At 41.5% G+C, this 14059-nt stretch overlaps 1 protein-coding gene across 7 annotated transcripts in view; it reads left to right on the top strand.

Moving 5' to 3' along the window:
* Tnik (TRAF2 and NCK interacting kinase) overlaps nt 1-14059 on the top strand; it is a 371845-nt gene that overhangs the window by 247078 nt on the left and 110708 nt on the right. For all 7 annotated transcript variants that reach the window (XM_048347119.1, XM_048347122.1, XM_048347120.1 and 4 more), the window contains exons 5-6: nt 11120-11230; nt 13424-13514. In XM_048347119.1, the coding sequence (XP_048203076.1) occupies nt 11120-11230; nt 13424-13514 (202 nt within the window). The remainder of the gene's footprint in view (nt 1-11119; nt 11231-13423; nt 13515-14059) is intronic.

A 14059-nucleotide genomic window follows, 5' to 3' on the forward strand; every position in this document is an offset into this window, starting at 1 on the left:
CAGCTCTTTGTGGAAACCCCACTGACTCTGATAATGGCCAAGTCATTCTCCCTTATCAGCTGCTCCGCACTGATCCGGAAATCAAAAAAAGGAGCACTGGCAATAAAGATTCCGATCTCTAGGACACAAGTGGCGCTCTGACACTCACATCTCCATCTCATTCCACCACCCACAGACACAAGAGGACGCCACTCGTACCCCGGGAGCGTGCGTCCTAGCCATCAAATGAACTAATTTTTCTTGAATTAGAGCATGAAATCACACATATTCTGCTGTCTCTTTTGATACCACCATAACAAACACAGGGCTAGAATATCTTTTGGAAGGAAATGAATTTCTAATTAGTTCCTGAAATGTAGAGTGCTCACGGAAGATAGCAGACGACTGTACCGTAACGACTCGGTAATCCACTCATTAGTGACACCATTGTAGATTTGCAAGGCTGAGAGCTAAATGATCCTATCACATGCATTTGAAGGACCTCTAGTTTGAAGGACTGCCACCAGAAATCTGAGGACATGCCTGGAGTCTAACGTTGGATAGGCATTGTCTCTGACAATTGGTCAGTCTGTCTGTCTGTCTGTCTCTGTCTCTGTCTCTACCTATCTATCTAGTACTGAGTTTGAACTGAGGGACTCCCACTTGCTAGGGAGGTAGTCTGTCACTTGAACCACATCTACCAGCTCTTTTTGCTGTCGTTATTTTTCAAATAAGGTCTTGCATTTCTTCCCAGGTGGGCCTACACTGTTCATTCTCCTGTACGTACTTCCTGCGTGCATGGCTTTTTTATTTGTTGAGGGGGAATCTCCACAAACCTTTTGTGTAGCTTGGCCTCAATCCTCAATTCTCCCCATCTCTGCCTCCCAAGTAGCTAGAATTACAGAACTACCACACTGAAATGGTTTTTAACTTAGCAAATGATGTACTTGGTCTGAGTTTGCAGACTGGCAGCCCAGAGGCTAACTATGTATAGTATAGTTCATAGACGGAAGTAGTGTTGTCATTAAGCTGGCATTAGAAAAATTGAATAGGTTCACATTAGATTTTGTATTCCTTGAAAATTTTTGGAAAAAAAGAATCAAATGATCTACAAAGATTAGGCCTATAGCCAAAGAGCAGCACTATGCTAGAGTGTACCAGTATTCAAGCTGGGTGGGGACCCACCACCCCATTCATTCCACTCGTGATCCAGTTCCTGAATCTGCATTCATTTCTCAGCCCCCGAGTTCTTCAGTTCCTAGATAATCTGAGAAAGAAAGTCACTCATAGGGGAGACCCTTCTAGAACCTGCACTGCTGCTGGCCATGAGCCCCAAACCCAAATATACTAGATTTAGGATGTATATTGCTATTGCCTATTGGGAGAAATCATGGCCGCTTCACTTGGGGTTATTTTAAAGTTTAAATGTAAAGTGCTGGGCTGGGGATATAGCCTAGCGGCAAGAGTGCCTGCCTCGGATACACGAGGCCCTAGGTTCGATTCCCCAGCACCACATATACAGAAAACGGCCAGAAGCGGCGCTGTGGCTCAAGTGGCAGAGTGCTAGCCTTGAGCGGGAAGAAGCCAGGGACAGTGCTCAGGCCCTGAGTCCAAGGCCCAGGACTGGCAAAAAAAAAATGTAAAGTGCTACCGATTTTAAGAATTCAGCCAACCTGTAGCTGAACCTTTTGAACATTTAATTAAAATTTCTCTTAGTTCTGTGCACCTAAAGCAAAGCTTTTGCATTTTTAAAAAAAAATTGTTTTAATCAGTGGTTGTCACTTTTATGAGCAAAGAGCTTTCCTCTTCCCTCTTAAGTAAAAGCGAGGTCGCTAGTCTGGCAGGTGTTTGAAGCTTGCAACTTCTGAGCAGAAATTCTTAAAAGGTTAAATTTGGAAAATACAGAAGTCCCTAAACCGGTGCCTTTGTAACATCAGTGACTGTGAATCTCTGTTAGTGGCAGTAATGTCTTCATTTGCCCAACTAACAGAAGGGAATTGACTGAAATCACAACTCAGAAGGCTGTACCCACCTAAAGTGAGGCCTAGGTCAACATCAGGACGACAGCCTGATTCTTTGACAAGAATGTGAAACTGAGTTCTTCTTTCCCCTGAAGACTTGCATTTGAGTTGTGTTTAAACTTTTTTTTTTTTTTTTTTTTGCCAGTCCTAGGGCTTGGACTCAGGGCCTGAGCAGTGTCCCTGGCTTTTTTTTGCTCCAGGCTAGCATTCTACCACTTGAGCCACAGCGCCACTTCTGGCCTTTTCTATATATGTGGTGCTGAGGAATTGAACCAGGGCTTCATGTATATGAGGCAAGCACTCTACCACTAGGCCATATTCCCAGCCCCTTAAACTGCTTTTTACCTTCACAGTGGGAAGACTGTAAATTCAAAGATTTCTGGCCAGTGGTCTAAGCAATGCTTTCTGGTTCCTTGGGGGAGATCAATTTTGAGACAATGTTCCTATCTATATCTTACTTCTCAAAATCTCTACATCCTCTCAGACTAGTGTATTTTTCTCTTTTCCTATTTTTAACCTGTCTGAGAATTCACTTTCCTATTCAAATACCAAGTTCTTCTTTAGGTATAACATTCTGAGATGCAGAATTGTGCATTTCTGACATGTGTACGGTTGGGGTCCTTCCTCCCTCCCTTCTTCCTTCTTTCCTCCCTCCCTCTCTTCTTCCTTCCTTTTCTCCCTTCTTCCTCCCTTTTCTCCCTCCTTCCCTCCCTCCCCTCCCTCTCCACTCCCTCCCTCCCTCCCTCCCTCTCTCCCTCCCTCCCTCCCTCCTTCCTTCCCTCCCACCTTCGTCTCTCCAATCTGGCCTTGAACTCACTGTGTAGCCCTGTAGCCCAGGCTAGTCTTGGAATTTATGATTCAACTTCCTAGGGTTCATTCTTATGATTGGATCTGTAAACAAAAATATACACATAATGATTTGTTTCTACCATGAAAAATTCTGCAGACCTTGACTATGTGCTGGAAGATTCTGTAGTGTTTCCTTGAGTGCCATTGTGTGACTGAGACGCTGTCTCCCCAGGCATTGGTGACCGTGGAACGTAGTGTGGGCCTCTCCTGTGGGCAAGCTGCCGATTGCTAAAGATACCAGATGCTTCCATATATCCAAAGTGCCTTGTCATCCTCAACATCCAAAGCTGCCTGATATCTAGAAGCCTTGATGACAAATTTGGGACATTTCATATCCTTGGGACTTTGCTCTTTATCTTTAGAAAACTTAGAATTTGTAGTCAGGCATTTTCAACTCTAAAAATAGAATTCAGAAGCCAATACTCTGCTCATCTCCCACCTCAAAAACTACATGTGAGCTTAATGAATGGGAAAAGGTCAGCGAGCTTGTTTCTCAGATTTGAAATTCCCAGCAGTTCTACTTTACTTTAACTGGTTCATTGAACAGATAATATTTTCATGTCAATACTTTCCAATTCTTACAGTTTTATATTTCTATTTCTCTCAGGCATGTTTTATGTATGTGCATAAAGACCCTTCTTTCGGGGAGCAGTATTGGGGCTTGAACTCAGGTCCTGGGTACTATCCCTTAGCTTTTCCACTTGAGGCTGGTGCTCTACTACTTGAGCCACACGTCCACTTCTAGCTTTTTGCTGGTTAATCTCTGACTTTCTTGCCCTAAATAGCTTCCTCAGACCTCAGCCTCCTGAGTAACTAGGATTACAGGTGTGAGCCACTGGCGCCTGGCTTGGAATTGCTGGGTTTGGGTTTGGATTCCATGTGAGTCAATCCTACAGATGGGACTCCGGAACCTGACTCCTGGATCTTAGCAGTTACCAGTCTGCTCCTTGGCACAAGTGTGGGACCTTAGCCATCATTCACCAGTCCTTTCCTTGGGAGGGGCATCATCAACTGCTTGGGTCCCTTGAGGAGAACCGTCCCCCTCCCCCTCCCTCACTCTTTCCTCCTGCCCCAGACTTTACTAGTGAAGAGAAGGCCACGTTCATAGTCATTTGTTCTTCACATTGACATTTGGAGGAGCAAGCTCCTGCTGGGCTCTTCTGGCTTCATGCCCACAGGTTTAAAATACCACCTTAAAGCCTTGTTTCTTGTTAGGGAACTTAACACCAATTAATGAGCAACTGTGAAAAGACTACAGGGACCTCAGAAATCATCCTACCTTCGGAGAATCCAACTCTGAATTCTTTCAGAGATTATTGGGGTTTAAGAGTGACAAAGCAGAAGTGACTGTGCTCTGTGATTCCATTGCGAAGGTCGGAGCCTTGTAAGGAAATGAGGTGAGGACTCAGCTTGCTGCTTTAGAAACCCCTCTTGACTCTGCCCCACTGGAAACCTTTCCTTTCAAATGGATCTAGGAAGTGAGGGCATAGGTACCCGCAAGCCTCTATGAGCAAATACAAATCTTGTCAGAAAAACAAGACAAGCCAGGTGCTGGTGGCTCGTGCTTGTAATCCTAGCCACTCAGGAGGCTGAGATCTGAGGATTAAGGTTCAAAGCCAGCCCCAGCATGCAAATCCAAGAGATGTTCATATCCAGTTAACTGGCAAAAAGCCAGGAGTTGAGGTTTGTCTCAAGTGGTACAGTACCAATAAAGAGTTTGAGGTTGCTGGGTGCTGGTGGCTTACACCTGGAATACTAACAGCTCAGGAAGCTGAGATCTAAGGATTGTGGTTCAAAGCCAGCCTGGGCAAGGAAGTCCATGAGACTCTTATCTCCAGTAGAAAACTGGAAGTGGAATTGTGGATTCAAGTGGCAGAGGAAATGGTACTGTGGCTCAAGTGGCAGAACACTAGCTTTGACTACAAGGAGGCTCAAGGACAGAGCCCAGGACCTGAAGACAAAACAAGACAAAAAACCTTTGTAAGTGGCACTGTAGCTGTCTGTGGTAGAGCACTAGCCTTGAGCAAATAAAGCTGAGGAATAGTGCCTTGGCCCTGAGTTCAGGCCCATGACTGACAGAAAGAAAAAGAAAAAAAAAGAATGCAAGACCCTGAGTTCAAGCCTTAGAACCCCCCCCCACACAATAAATAAATATATAAATACATGAATACATTTTTTAAAAGGAAAAGAAATACAAGACAACTGACAGAAATACGTGAAAATCAGCCAGGCACATTGGGAAACATGTCAGAACTCTGTTTAAAAATTAATGTTTTTACGTCCCCACATTCTTGGATATTAATTCTTTCTACAGGTCAGTTTCCTTCCACGTTTTATGTCTTCAGAACATGAGAAACCAAGGCCAACTTAGTAGTTCCCTTGAGGCCAATTACCTGAAGTTTCTACAGAAGATGTAAACTGCTCGCCGTATCCCGTCACCCCCAAACTTTTCTGTTCACCTGACAGGGAGCAATAGACAATTATGAACTTGAAGCTAATGCTAGACTAGTGGTGAAAAGAGCTACGAAATAAGGCTAACCATGTCAAAGAACTTGGGCTGTGGGTTAATTAGCTTTGCTCTTTAGATACAAGTGACTACGGCCAATAGGGGCCTAGTAAATGTTAACTGCAAAAAAAAAAATAACAAATAATTAATTAATGCTTTTGTGTAGACAGAAATAGCTAATAGTCCTTCCTTTTTGCTGGCAACGTGGCTGCTGGGCTCTTTGATCAAGTTCCTCATCCAGGTCAGCTTTCTCCCTACCTTCAACCTAACTGCCCTTCTTCCCACCCCTGTGGCCTGCGGGTTGGGCTCAGCTTCTCTACCAGCAGTGGAGGGGCTGCTGCCGAGAGCTGGCCATAGAGGCTTCTTTGCGCATCATCTCCCTGTCCTCCTCCCCACCCCCTGGCCTTCCACATAAGAAGACCAGCTGACCTGGAGTGCAGCCTGGACTTCCTTGCTGTGTGCTAGAAGCTTCCTCAGAAAGACACACAGCCCTAGTCTGCTTTCCTGAACCATCCTTCATCCTATCCACCCAATGGAAATGGAACTCCACGAGCTATTGGTGCTTCCTTGTTGCTTTTAAAAATAATAAGAATAGCTAGGCCCTGGCGGTTCACACCTATAATCCTAGCTACTCAGGAGGCTGAGATTGAGGAGCTTGGTTCAAAGCCAGCCCAGGCAAGAAAGTCTATGAAACTCTTATCTCTCTAATAAACTACTCAGAAAAAGCTGGAAGTGTCACTGTGGGTCACATGGTAGAGAGCTAGCCTTGAGAAAAAGAATCTCAAGAGCAGCGCGTCGGCCTGAGTTCAAGCCCCAGGACTGGCACAAAATAATAATAATAATATAGTAGTAGTAGTAATAATAATAATAATAATAATAATGTGTAAACAGACCAAAGAATGGAAATTTGGAAGTGCTTGGAGTTTTGGATCCATCCATAAAAGTCATGCTCATATCAAATTGATAGAGGTCATGCTTTTAACTTGATTATTTGATTTATGTTGTTAAGCTATATTTTTATCTTTATTAATTATTTTGTTATTTATTTTGTTACCTATTCTAAATTGTTATTTATTACTTTATTTTGTTGATTATTTTGTTTGGAAAGCTCCATTTCCCAACAAGTAAAGGAATGGAGAGGAGGCAACGAACAAAATAATAATTTTGGTAAATCCTTAAGTTGTAAATCACTTAGCTCTAAGCGCCTAGCACACAGTATGAACTCCATGAGCACTTTGCTTTGAGGGAGAATATTAACGATCCATGCTTTCACCCTCGCGAGATGTGAAGTTACTGGCTTTAAGGAGACGAGGTTTCTCTCGAGGCGAGCTCCACCTGTTTCATGGCTGCCATCATTTTCAGTGTTGCTGTGTGAGGCTTTAGGGAGTGCAGGCCTAGCAAGTACTACTTGCTTGCTGGCTTTTTTCTTTAAAAAAAAAAATCCCATTACATAATTTAACAATCTTTTTGTTCTGTAGTGAGATGAAAAGAATTTTGCAGCCTTCAGCTGGGCCTGAATGAAGAAGCAAATTATCGAAATCACTGACATTAGTGGTTGGCTAGAGCAGGAATGTTTCCTACTGAATATTTGAAAGTATTTTGTACAATCTAATTGTGAACGACAGGCATCTCTGGGCTTCTGCTGCTTTGCTTGAGAACTGTAATTACGTGGCTAATGGAGCCCCGTGGTGGGACATTTTCTCCGGCTCACGCAGGAGCCATGGGTGCGTCTGTAGGCGGTCTGGTCACTGTGTTTTCAAAATGTATTCGGAGAAAGGGCACAAATACGTTTGCTCATTTGGGAAAATACTTCTTGTCATTCTTTCCAAGTAATTGTCTTTGGTTCATCCTGCTGGTATTAAAGCATGGATTCCCTCCCTCCCTCCCTCCCTCTCTTCCTCCCTCCCTCCCTCCTTTCCTCCCTCCCTCCCTCCCTTCCTCCCTTCCTTTTGTACCAGACCTGGAGCTTGAATGCTTTTTTTTCTGAGCTTTGTGCTCCACTTCTTTTTTTTTATGTTGCTTTTCGTTTTTTGTTGTTTTTTTTTTTTGGGGGGGGGGGTGGTGGTTAATTGGAGGGAAGAATCTCACCACCTTTCCTGCCCCAGGCTGGCTTTGAATCACGCTCCTCAGATCTCAGCCTCCTGCCTAGCTAGGATTAACAGCATGCATCAACTGTACATAGCCAGAATGGAATTTTCTTTACTTCATCTTGTGGAAGACTTCCCAAGAGCACAGGCAAGCAGACGGAGCCATGTCATAAGCACTCAGGCGTCCAATACTTATGCTAGCATTCTTCATCCAGGGGCTAATCCTGACCTCCCCCCCCATGTCCACTTATCCTACCCCTTCTAGTATTACCTTGAAAGAAATCTTACATTTTTAAAACTCTTGGTAAAATATACACAATGTCAGTTTCCTTAAATTTGTATATGCAAATTGTACAACCATCACCACTGTGTAGTTCTAGAATTTTCCTTCACCCCTGGAGATTGTATAAAGGATATGGAGTTTGGCACCATCTCTAGCAGTTACTAATCAGCTTTCTGTCATTAGGAAGTTCCCTGTTTTTAGATACTTCATATAAATGGACTCTTACACTCATGACTTTTGTCTGGGTTCTTTGACTTAGTACAATGTTCTCATGACCAGAACGTCATTCCTTTTCATGACTAAATAATGTTCCATTGTATGGATATGCCGCCCCTTTAAAAAGTCTGTTCATCTTTTCATAAACATTTTGGCTTTTTTGTTTCCAATTCTTGTCTACTTTGACTAGTTCAGCTTTGAACATTCTTGTCTAGATTTTTGGAGAAATTTCTGTCAGTCCCTGGGTCTAAATCTGAAAGTTGAATCAGTGGATCTTATGATGAACCTATGTTTAACTTATTGAGGAAAGCATAAACTATTTGCCAGCTCCTGCCATCCACAATGAATGAGGGTTCCAATTTCTCCACATTTTTTTAAGAATTAAAGTCATGTTTATGGGTAGAAAGTGACAACTTCTTATGGTTTTTATTTCATTTTCCTAGTGACTAATGATGTTCAACATCATTTCATGTGGTTATTTAGCCATTTGTGTGTGTGTGTGTGTGTGTGTGTGTGTGTGTGTGTGTGTGTTTTAGAGAAATGTCTATTCAAGTTCTTTGCCCATTTTAAAATGGACTTGTTTGTTGTCACACTGGGGGGCGGGTTATATGTTGTGAATACTAGACCATTGACAGACATATGATTTATAAGTATCGTTCACTTTCTGTGATTGGTCTTTTTTTAACTTTCAGTGGTGTCCTTTAATGCATAAAAGGAGTTGAGCATATCTCTCTAAAAGATGTGAACTTTTTTATATAACCACAGAATCGTATCACATTAGCCCTATTTCCTTAGTGTTCTAAGAGATCTAAGTCTCTCATGTTGTCATTGCCTCAACATTTTGAACAGCTGTTTAAAAAGTGTCCAAATAAGTATATCTATTGCAATTTGTGTGTGTATATGAAAAATATTTTTAATACTAGGGATTGAGCTCAAGGCCTCTCTTGCTAAGCAGGTCCTGTACCACTTGAGCTATGCCTTCAGCCTGTATTAGAATTATCTGTGGTTTTTATTGGCAAAGCCATTGATATGATTCTATTATCCTTTCTTTAGTTCTGTCTCTGCAATCAATCCATGGATTGATTACTAATTATTCTGCCAGTCCTGGGGCTGATGTCCAGAGCCTGGGCACCGCCCTGAGCATTGTTGCTCAAGGCTAATACTCTACCACTTGAGCCACAGCTCAAGTTAGTTAATTGGAAGTAAGAGTCTCACAGACTTTACTGTCCAGGATGGCTTCAAACCATGATTGTCAGTTCTCAGCTTCCTGAGTAGCTAGGATTAAGATATGAGCCCCTGGCGCCTGGCAGTTTTCAAATATTCTTGTCCAGTAAAAATTTGTCATATAAAAGATAGAATAAATTCTTGATTCTTTCCTATTGTCAGTTCTCAAGATACTAACTTGAGTCTTTATTACAAAAGTGCTATTTTTGTTCTTGAGGGTGACTTTATTGATATATTTAATTACCCATATATAATGTATATTTAGACAACATTGTTATTAGTCTTGTCAGTGGTCAGATTATCTTATCTCTGGCTGTTGGAAGTTTTGTCAGGTTGATTTCTGAATTCTGTGTGGTTAGTGATAGCTTTCTAGCTATTACATATGGAACAACTCCAACTATATTTGGTTATAATGGAGCACATTGTAGCACTTGTGAAACTGTCCTAGAAAAACTTTGTATACCATTGGCTTTGTGGAGAAGATGGTTTCATAGGAAACCAGCCTTTGTGGAATCAGAAGTCAAACCAGAGCAATCACTAAAAACTGTCATGAGCTGGGAATGTGGCTTAGTGGTAGAGTGCTTGCCTAGCATGCATGAAGCCCTGGGTTCAATTCCCTAGCACCATATAAACAGAAAAGCCAGAAGGGGCAGTGTGGCTCAAGTGGTAGAGGTGCTAGCCTTGAGCAAAAAGAAGCTCAGGGACAGAGCCCAGGCCCCCAAGTTCAAGCCTAGGATTGGCAAACAAATAACAAAAAAAAAACCAAACAAACAAAAAACACCTCTTGTGCTGGGCACTGGTAGCTCATGCCTGTAATCCCAGCTGCTCAGAAAGCTGAGATCTGAAAGCCAGCCCAGACAGAAAAGGCTGCGAGACTCTTATCTCCAATAACCACCAAAAATGCTGGAGGTGGAGCTGTGGCTCAGGTGGTAGAACACTACTCTTTGGTTTTTCAGGAACAGTGCCCAGAAATGCATGGACTCTTCCAAGCGTAGGAAATGGATGTGAACACGCGGTTGCTTTTTCTCTTATACCCGTTGCCTCTCTGTTTAAAAGGGGGTGGGGGGAGTGCTTATTTTCTGCTTGTTTTATAAAGTTGCTGAGTACTATAATGAGTTTGTATTTATAGAGTGCTTGGAGCTTTTTGGATGAAAGGTGCTAAATTAGAGTTTATTGTTTATTGAATTTATTTGATGTGTCCAACCTCCCGGGAACCTTTGCTGAAGTTAATTAAAAACAGATAGTCCCCACTTTGACAGCTTACAGTGCCACTTACAAACCAATAACATAATCAGCATGAACGTCAATTGTCCTAGCCTGGGACTTCCTAAGGAACAGCGATTCTTCTGATATAGGAGTGATTCTATTCTTGTGGGTACCTAAATTCAACTACTAGACAAAAACACAGCAAGATTCTTAACTGGCTCTGAACCATCTCCCTGTCCCCATTTAAAAACAAATACTAAGAGCTTGGAGCCAGTGGCTCATGCCTATGACGATTAACTACTCAGGAGCCTGAGTTCTGAGGATTGTATGTAGTTCACAGCAGGCCTGGTCAGGAAAGTCTGTGAGACTCTCACAAAACTACCAAACAAGCCAGAAGTGCTAGAGCACTAGCCTTAAGTGAAAAGAAGCTCAGGGAGAGCACCTAGGCCCTGAATTCAAGCCTCAGAACCAACACACACACACACACACACACACACACACACACACACATTTAGAATATGGAGAATGTGGAGGTATTACTCAATTTCCAACCTAACTTACAAATGGAAAATGCTTAAAATAATCTTTCCTTCCTATCACTTGGGCAGGACATGAAGACAGATGTTGATGTTCCATCCATTCTTTTATGATCACATTTTCTGAGTAGAATGGTGATGTTTGCTTAACCCAACCTGGAGAGCGTAGTGAAAGATGATGATAACTGTGGCTTGCTGTCTTTCTTTGTCAGTTGGTGATGGAGTTCTGTGGCGCCGGCTCGGTCACTGACCTGATCAAGAACACAAAAGGCAACACGCTGAAGGAGGAGTGGATCGCGTACATCTGCAGGGAGATCTTACGGGTAGGTGTCCATTGGAGAATGGCCAACCGCCCCATGTCTCCAACAACCTCATTCTCTCATTTCCATGAAATGAAGTCTCCTTAAAGGTTCACTCTAATGGAACGATGGCCGGGGCGCTTTGGCTCGCAGTGCTGCTCTCACAAATGTGGGAACCTTCTGGAAAAGCCAGTGTGTAGTTTTGATGTGGAGGGTTGACCCTAGGTGATTTCCTTTAGCAAATGCTTCCTTTTTCATGATGTTTCCAGGTAAGGATCTGATTTCAGGTCATGAAGATAATGACACACTTAGGAAATGGGTAGTTTGGGAACATAGTTTGGTGAGCCATCGGAAGCATCCATTATAACTAATATTGTGATGCCTTCCTGCTGCATAATGTGTGCATAAATAGATTATCCAACCATAGTCATTTCTGTCCAGAGAAGCTAGCTTACCTGATTTTATCTTTAAAAAAAATTTTGAGACCTAATCACTTAAATCAATCAAAATAGCTGTACAAAAGGATGTCTTTTTGCCCAGTTCTGCCCACAAATCTTACACTCAGGCAATAAAGACAATGGTGCCATATTTTTTAGCTCTGTGCAAGACAAAGGGGGCAGTTAGGTACATTTAGTTCATTCAGACTAGTTTAATTTTCTCTTGGTACTAATATGGAAGCTATTATATGCCCATTGAGCATTCTTCTTCCATCAGCCTGACAATCATCATTTATTTATAACTTCTGCCTAGTTAAGGAAACAAAAGTTAAAATTGCTTTTTACTCTATGTCCAAGATTGGGTTTTCGAGCTTTATTCTCTGCAATGGCTGGATGGATTTTAAAAGAAAGAAAATATAAAACGATGTCTAACCTTCGAATGAAGACAAGATGAAACAAGAGAGAAACAGAAAATGAAGGTTTTTCATGAAAGCATTGACAACGGCATACAAATGAAACATTTCAAAATATACGGAACATGTGACTGACTTTTCTCTAGCAACTATAAAATATTACTGAGTGATAAGAAAGGAGACCTTAGTGAAGGGAGGTAGATGATATTTCACAGGTCAGAATACTCACTATTAGAAGATGTCATTTCTCTTTGGTTTTATTTATACTTTTAACTGCCAAGCAAACTCTTTGTTGGCATATTTGGGCTCAGTCACAAGAAAATTTTTAGGAATTATATTGGAAGGCCCAGAGCAGCCAAAGAAATGTTAAGGAATACGTTAGCTGGGAATATGGCCAGAGTGCTTGCCTCGTATACATGAAGCCCTGGGTTCGATTCCTCAGCACCACATATATAGAAAACAGCCAGAAGTGGCGCTGTAGCTCAAGTGGCAGAGTGCTAGCCTTGAGCAAAAAGAAGCCAGGGACAGTGCTCAGGCCCTGAGTCCAAGCCCCAGGACTGGCAAAAAAAAAAGAAAGAAAGAAACATTAAGGAATGTAAAGAAATATTTTAAAAAATGTTTTACAAAAGAAAGAAATGTTAAGGAAAAAGAACAAGGTGAAAAGCTCTTGCTCCCAGTTATAAGATTTCAAGTAAATAAAACATAGACCATCATCACCCAATCAGTCACCCAGGAGCAGAATTAAGAGACTCTCCTCAAATGAGTAACTAATACACTGCAAAACAAATCATATTGTAGATAGGAAAATGGTGCTCTTGTCCATAACTTGTTCCTGGCCACCCCTCTATCCATATGAGAATGTGAAATTAATACATTTTCTATAACACACTAAAATTGTATTTCAATAAATATGAATGTCAAAGATATGAAAACTACAGTTTTTATGAGAATAACTCTATAATTTGAGCTAGGCAAAACAAAAACAAAACCAAAAACCCAACAACCTTTTTTTTTTTACCCAAACACAGAACTGATCCGTACAGGTCTCTCTACTTCTGCTTTCAAGTCTTAATGCTAAATCACTAATTATTAACTTAGTTTAACACATAACCTACTATTTTACTCATTTGGAAAAAAGCAGAAGGGAGTATTGATACCAGCCAATGGGTTCTTGTCAAGGAATGCCTGTATCTTTCACTTTATGTTCATCACTTCCTTACAGTTTAGCCTCTGTGAGCATCACAAAGATGTGGGCATAATTCTGAAAGCATCTTTGGGGGAGTGGAATTATGAGAGACCATTAAGCCCTCAAAATAGTATGATTGCGTCTTTGCTTATGTTTCTGTGCATTCCCCTCTCCACTCCAGGGGCTGAGTCACCTGCACCAGCACAAAGTGATTCATCGAGATATTAAAGGGCAGAATGTTTTGCTGACCGAAAATGCAGAAGTTAAACTAGGTAAGAACAGAGACCAGTGAGCATTACTTCAATAGCTTTTTTTTTCAAAATTAATGTAAATTAATTCATGTAAAATTAATTAATAAATTAATGCAAATATATGAATTTGGAGGGCATTTCTCTAAAAATGGAAAAGAAAATGTTTGCTTTGCTTATTAATTTTTTCTAAAAATTTTCTAAAAATCTCTCATTTTGGAGAGTGAGTTGTATTCAAACACAGTGCCTAAAGCAATGTATGGAGATAATTCATATTTTATAAAAAATAGAGGTTAGCATGGGGCACTAGAGGCTCACGCCTGTAATCCTAGCTACTCAGGAAACTGAGATATGAGGATTGAAGCTCAAAGCCAGCCTGAGCCCCAAAGTCCATGAGACTCTTATCTCTAATTGACTTCCAAAAAAATAATGCCACAAGTGGAGCAATGGCTCAAGTGATAGAGCACCAGAAAACCTCAGGTTGAATTCAAGCCCCAGAACTGGCACAAACAAACAAAAAAGTAAAGGTACGTGACAGTCCTTGAAGTCATCTCTTATAACCCAGTTTG

The sequence above is a fragment of the Perognathus longimembris genome, chromosome 5, assembly GCF_023159225.1.
Source record: "Perognathus longimembris pacificus isolate PPM17 chromosome 5, ASM2315922v1, whole genome shotgun sequence".
In the NCBI taxonomy this organism is placed as follows: domain Eukaryota; kingdom Metazoa; phylum Chordata; class Mammalia; order Rodentia; family Heteromyidae; genus Perognathus; species Perognathus longimembris.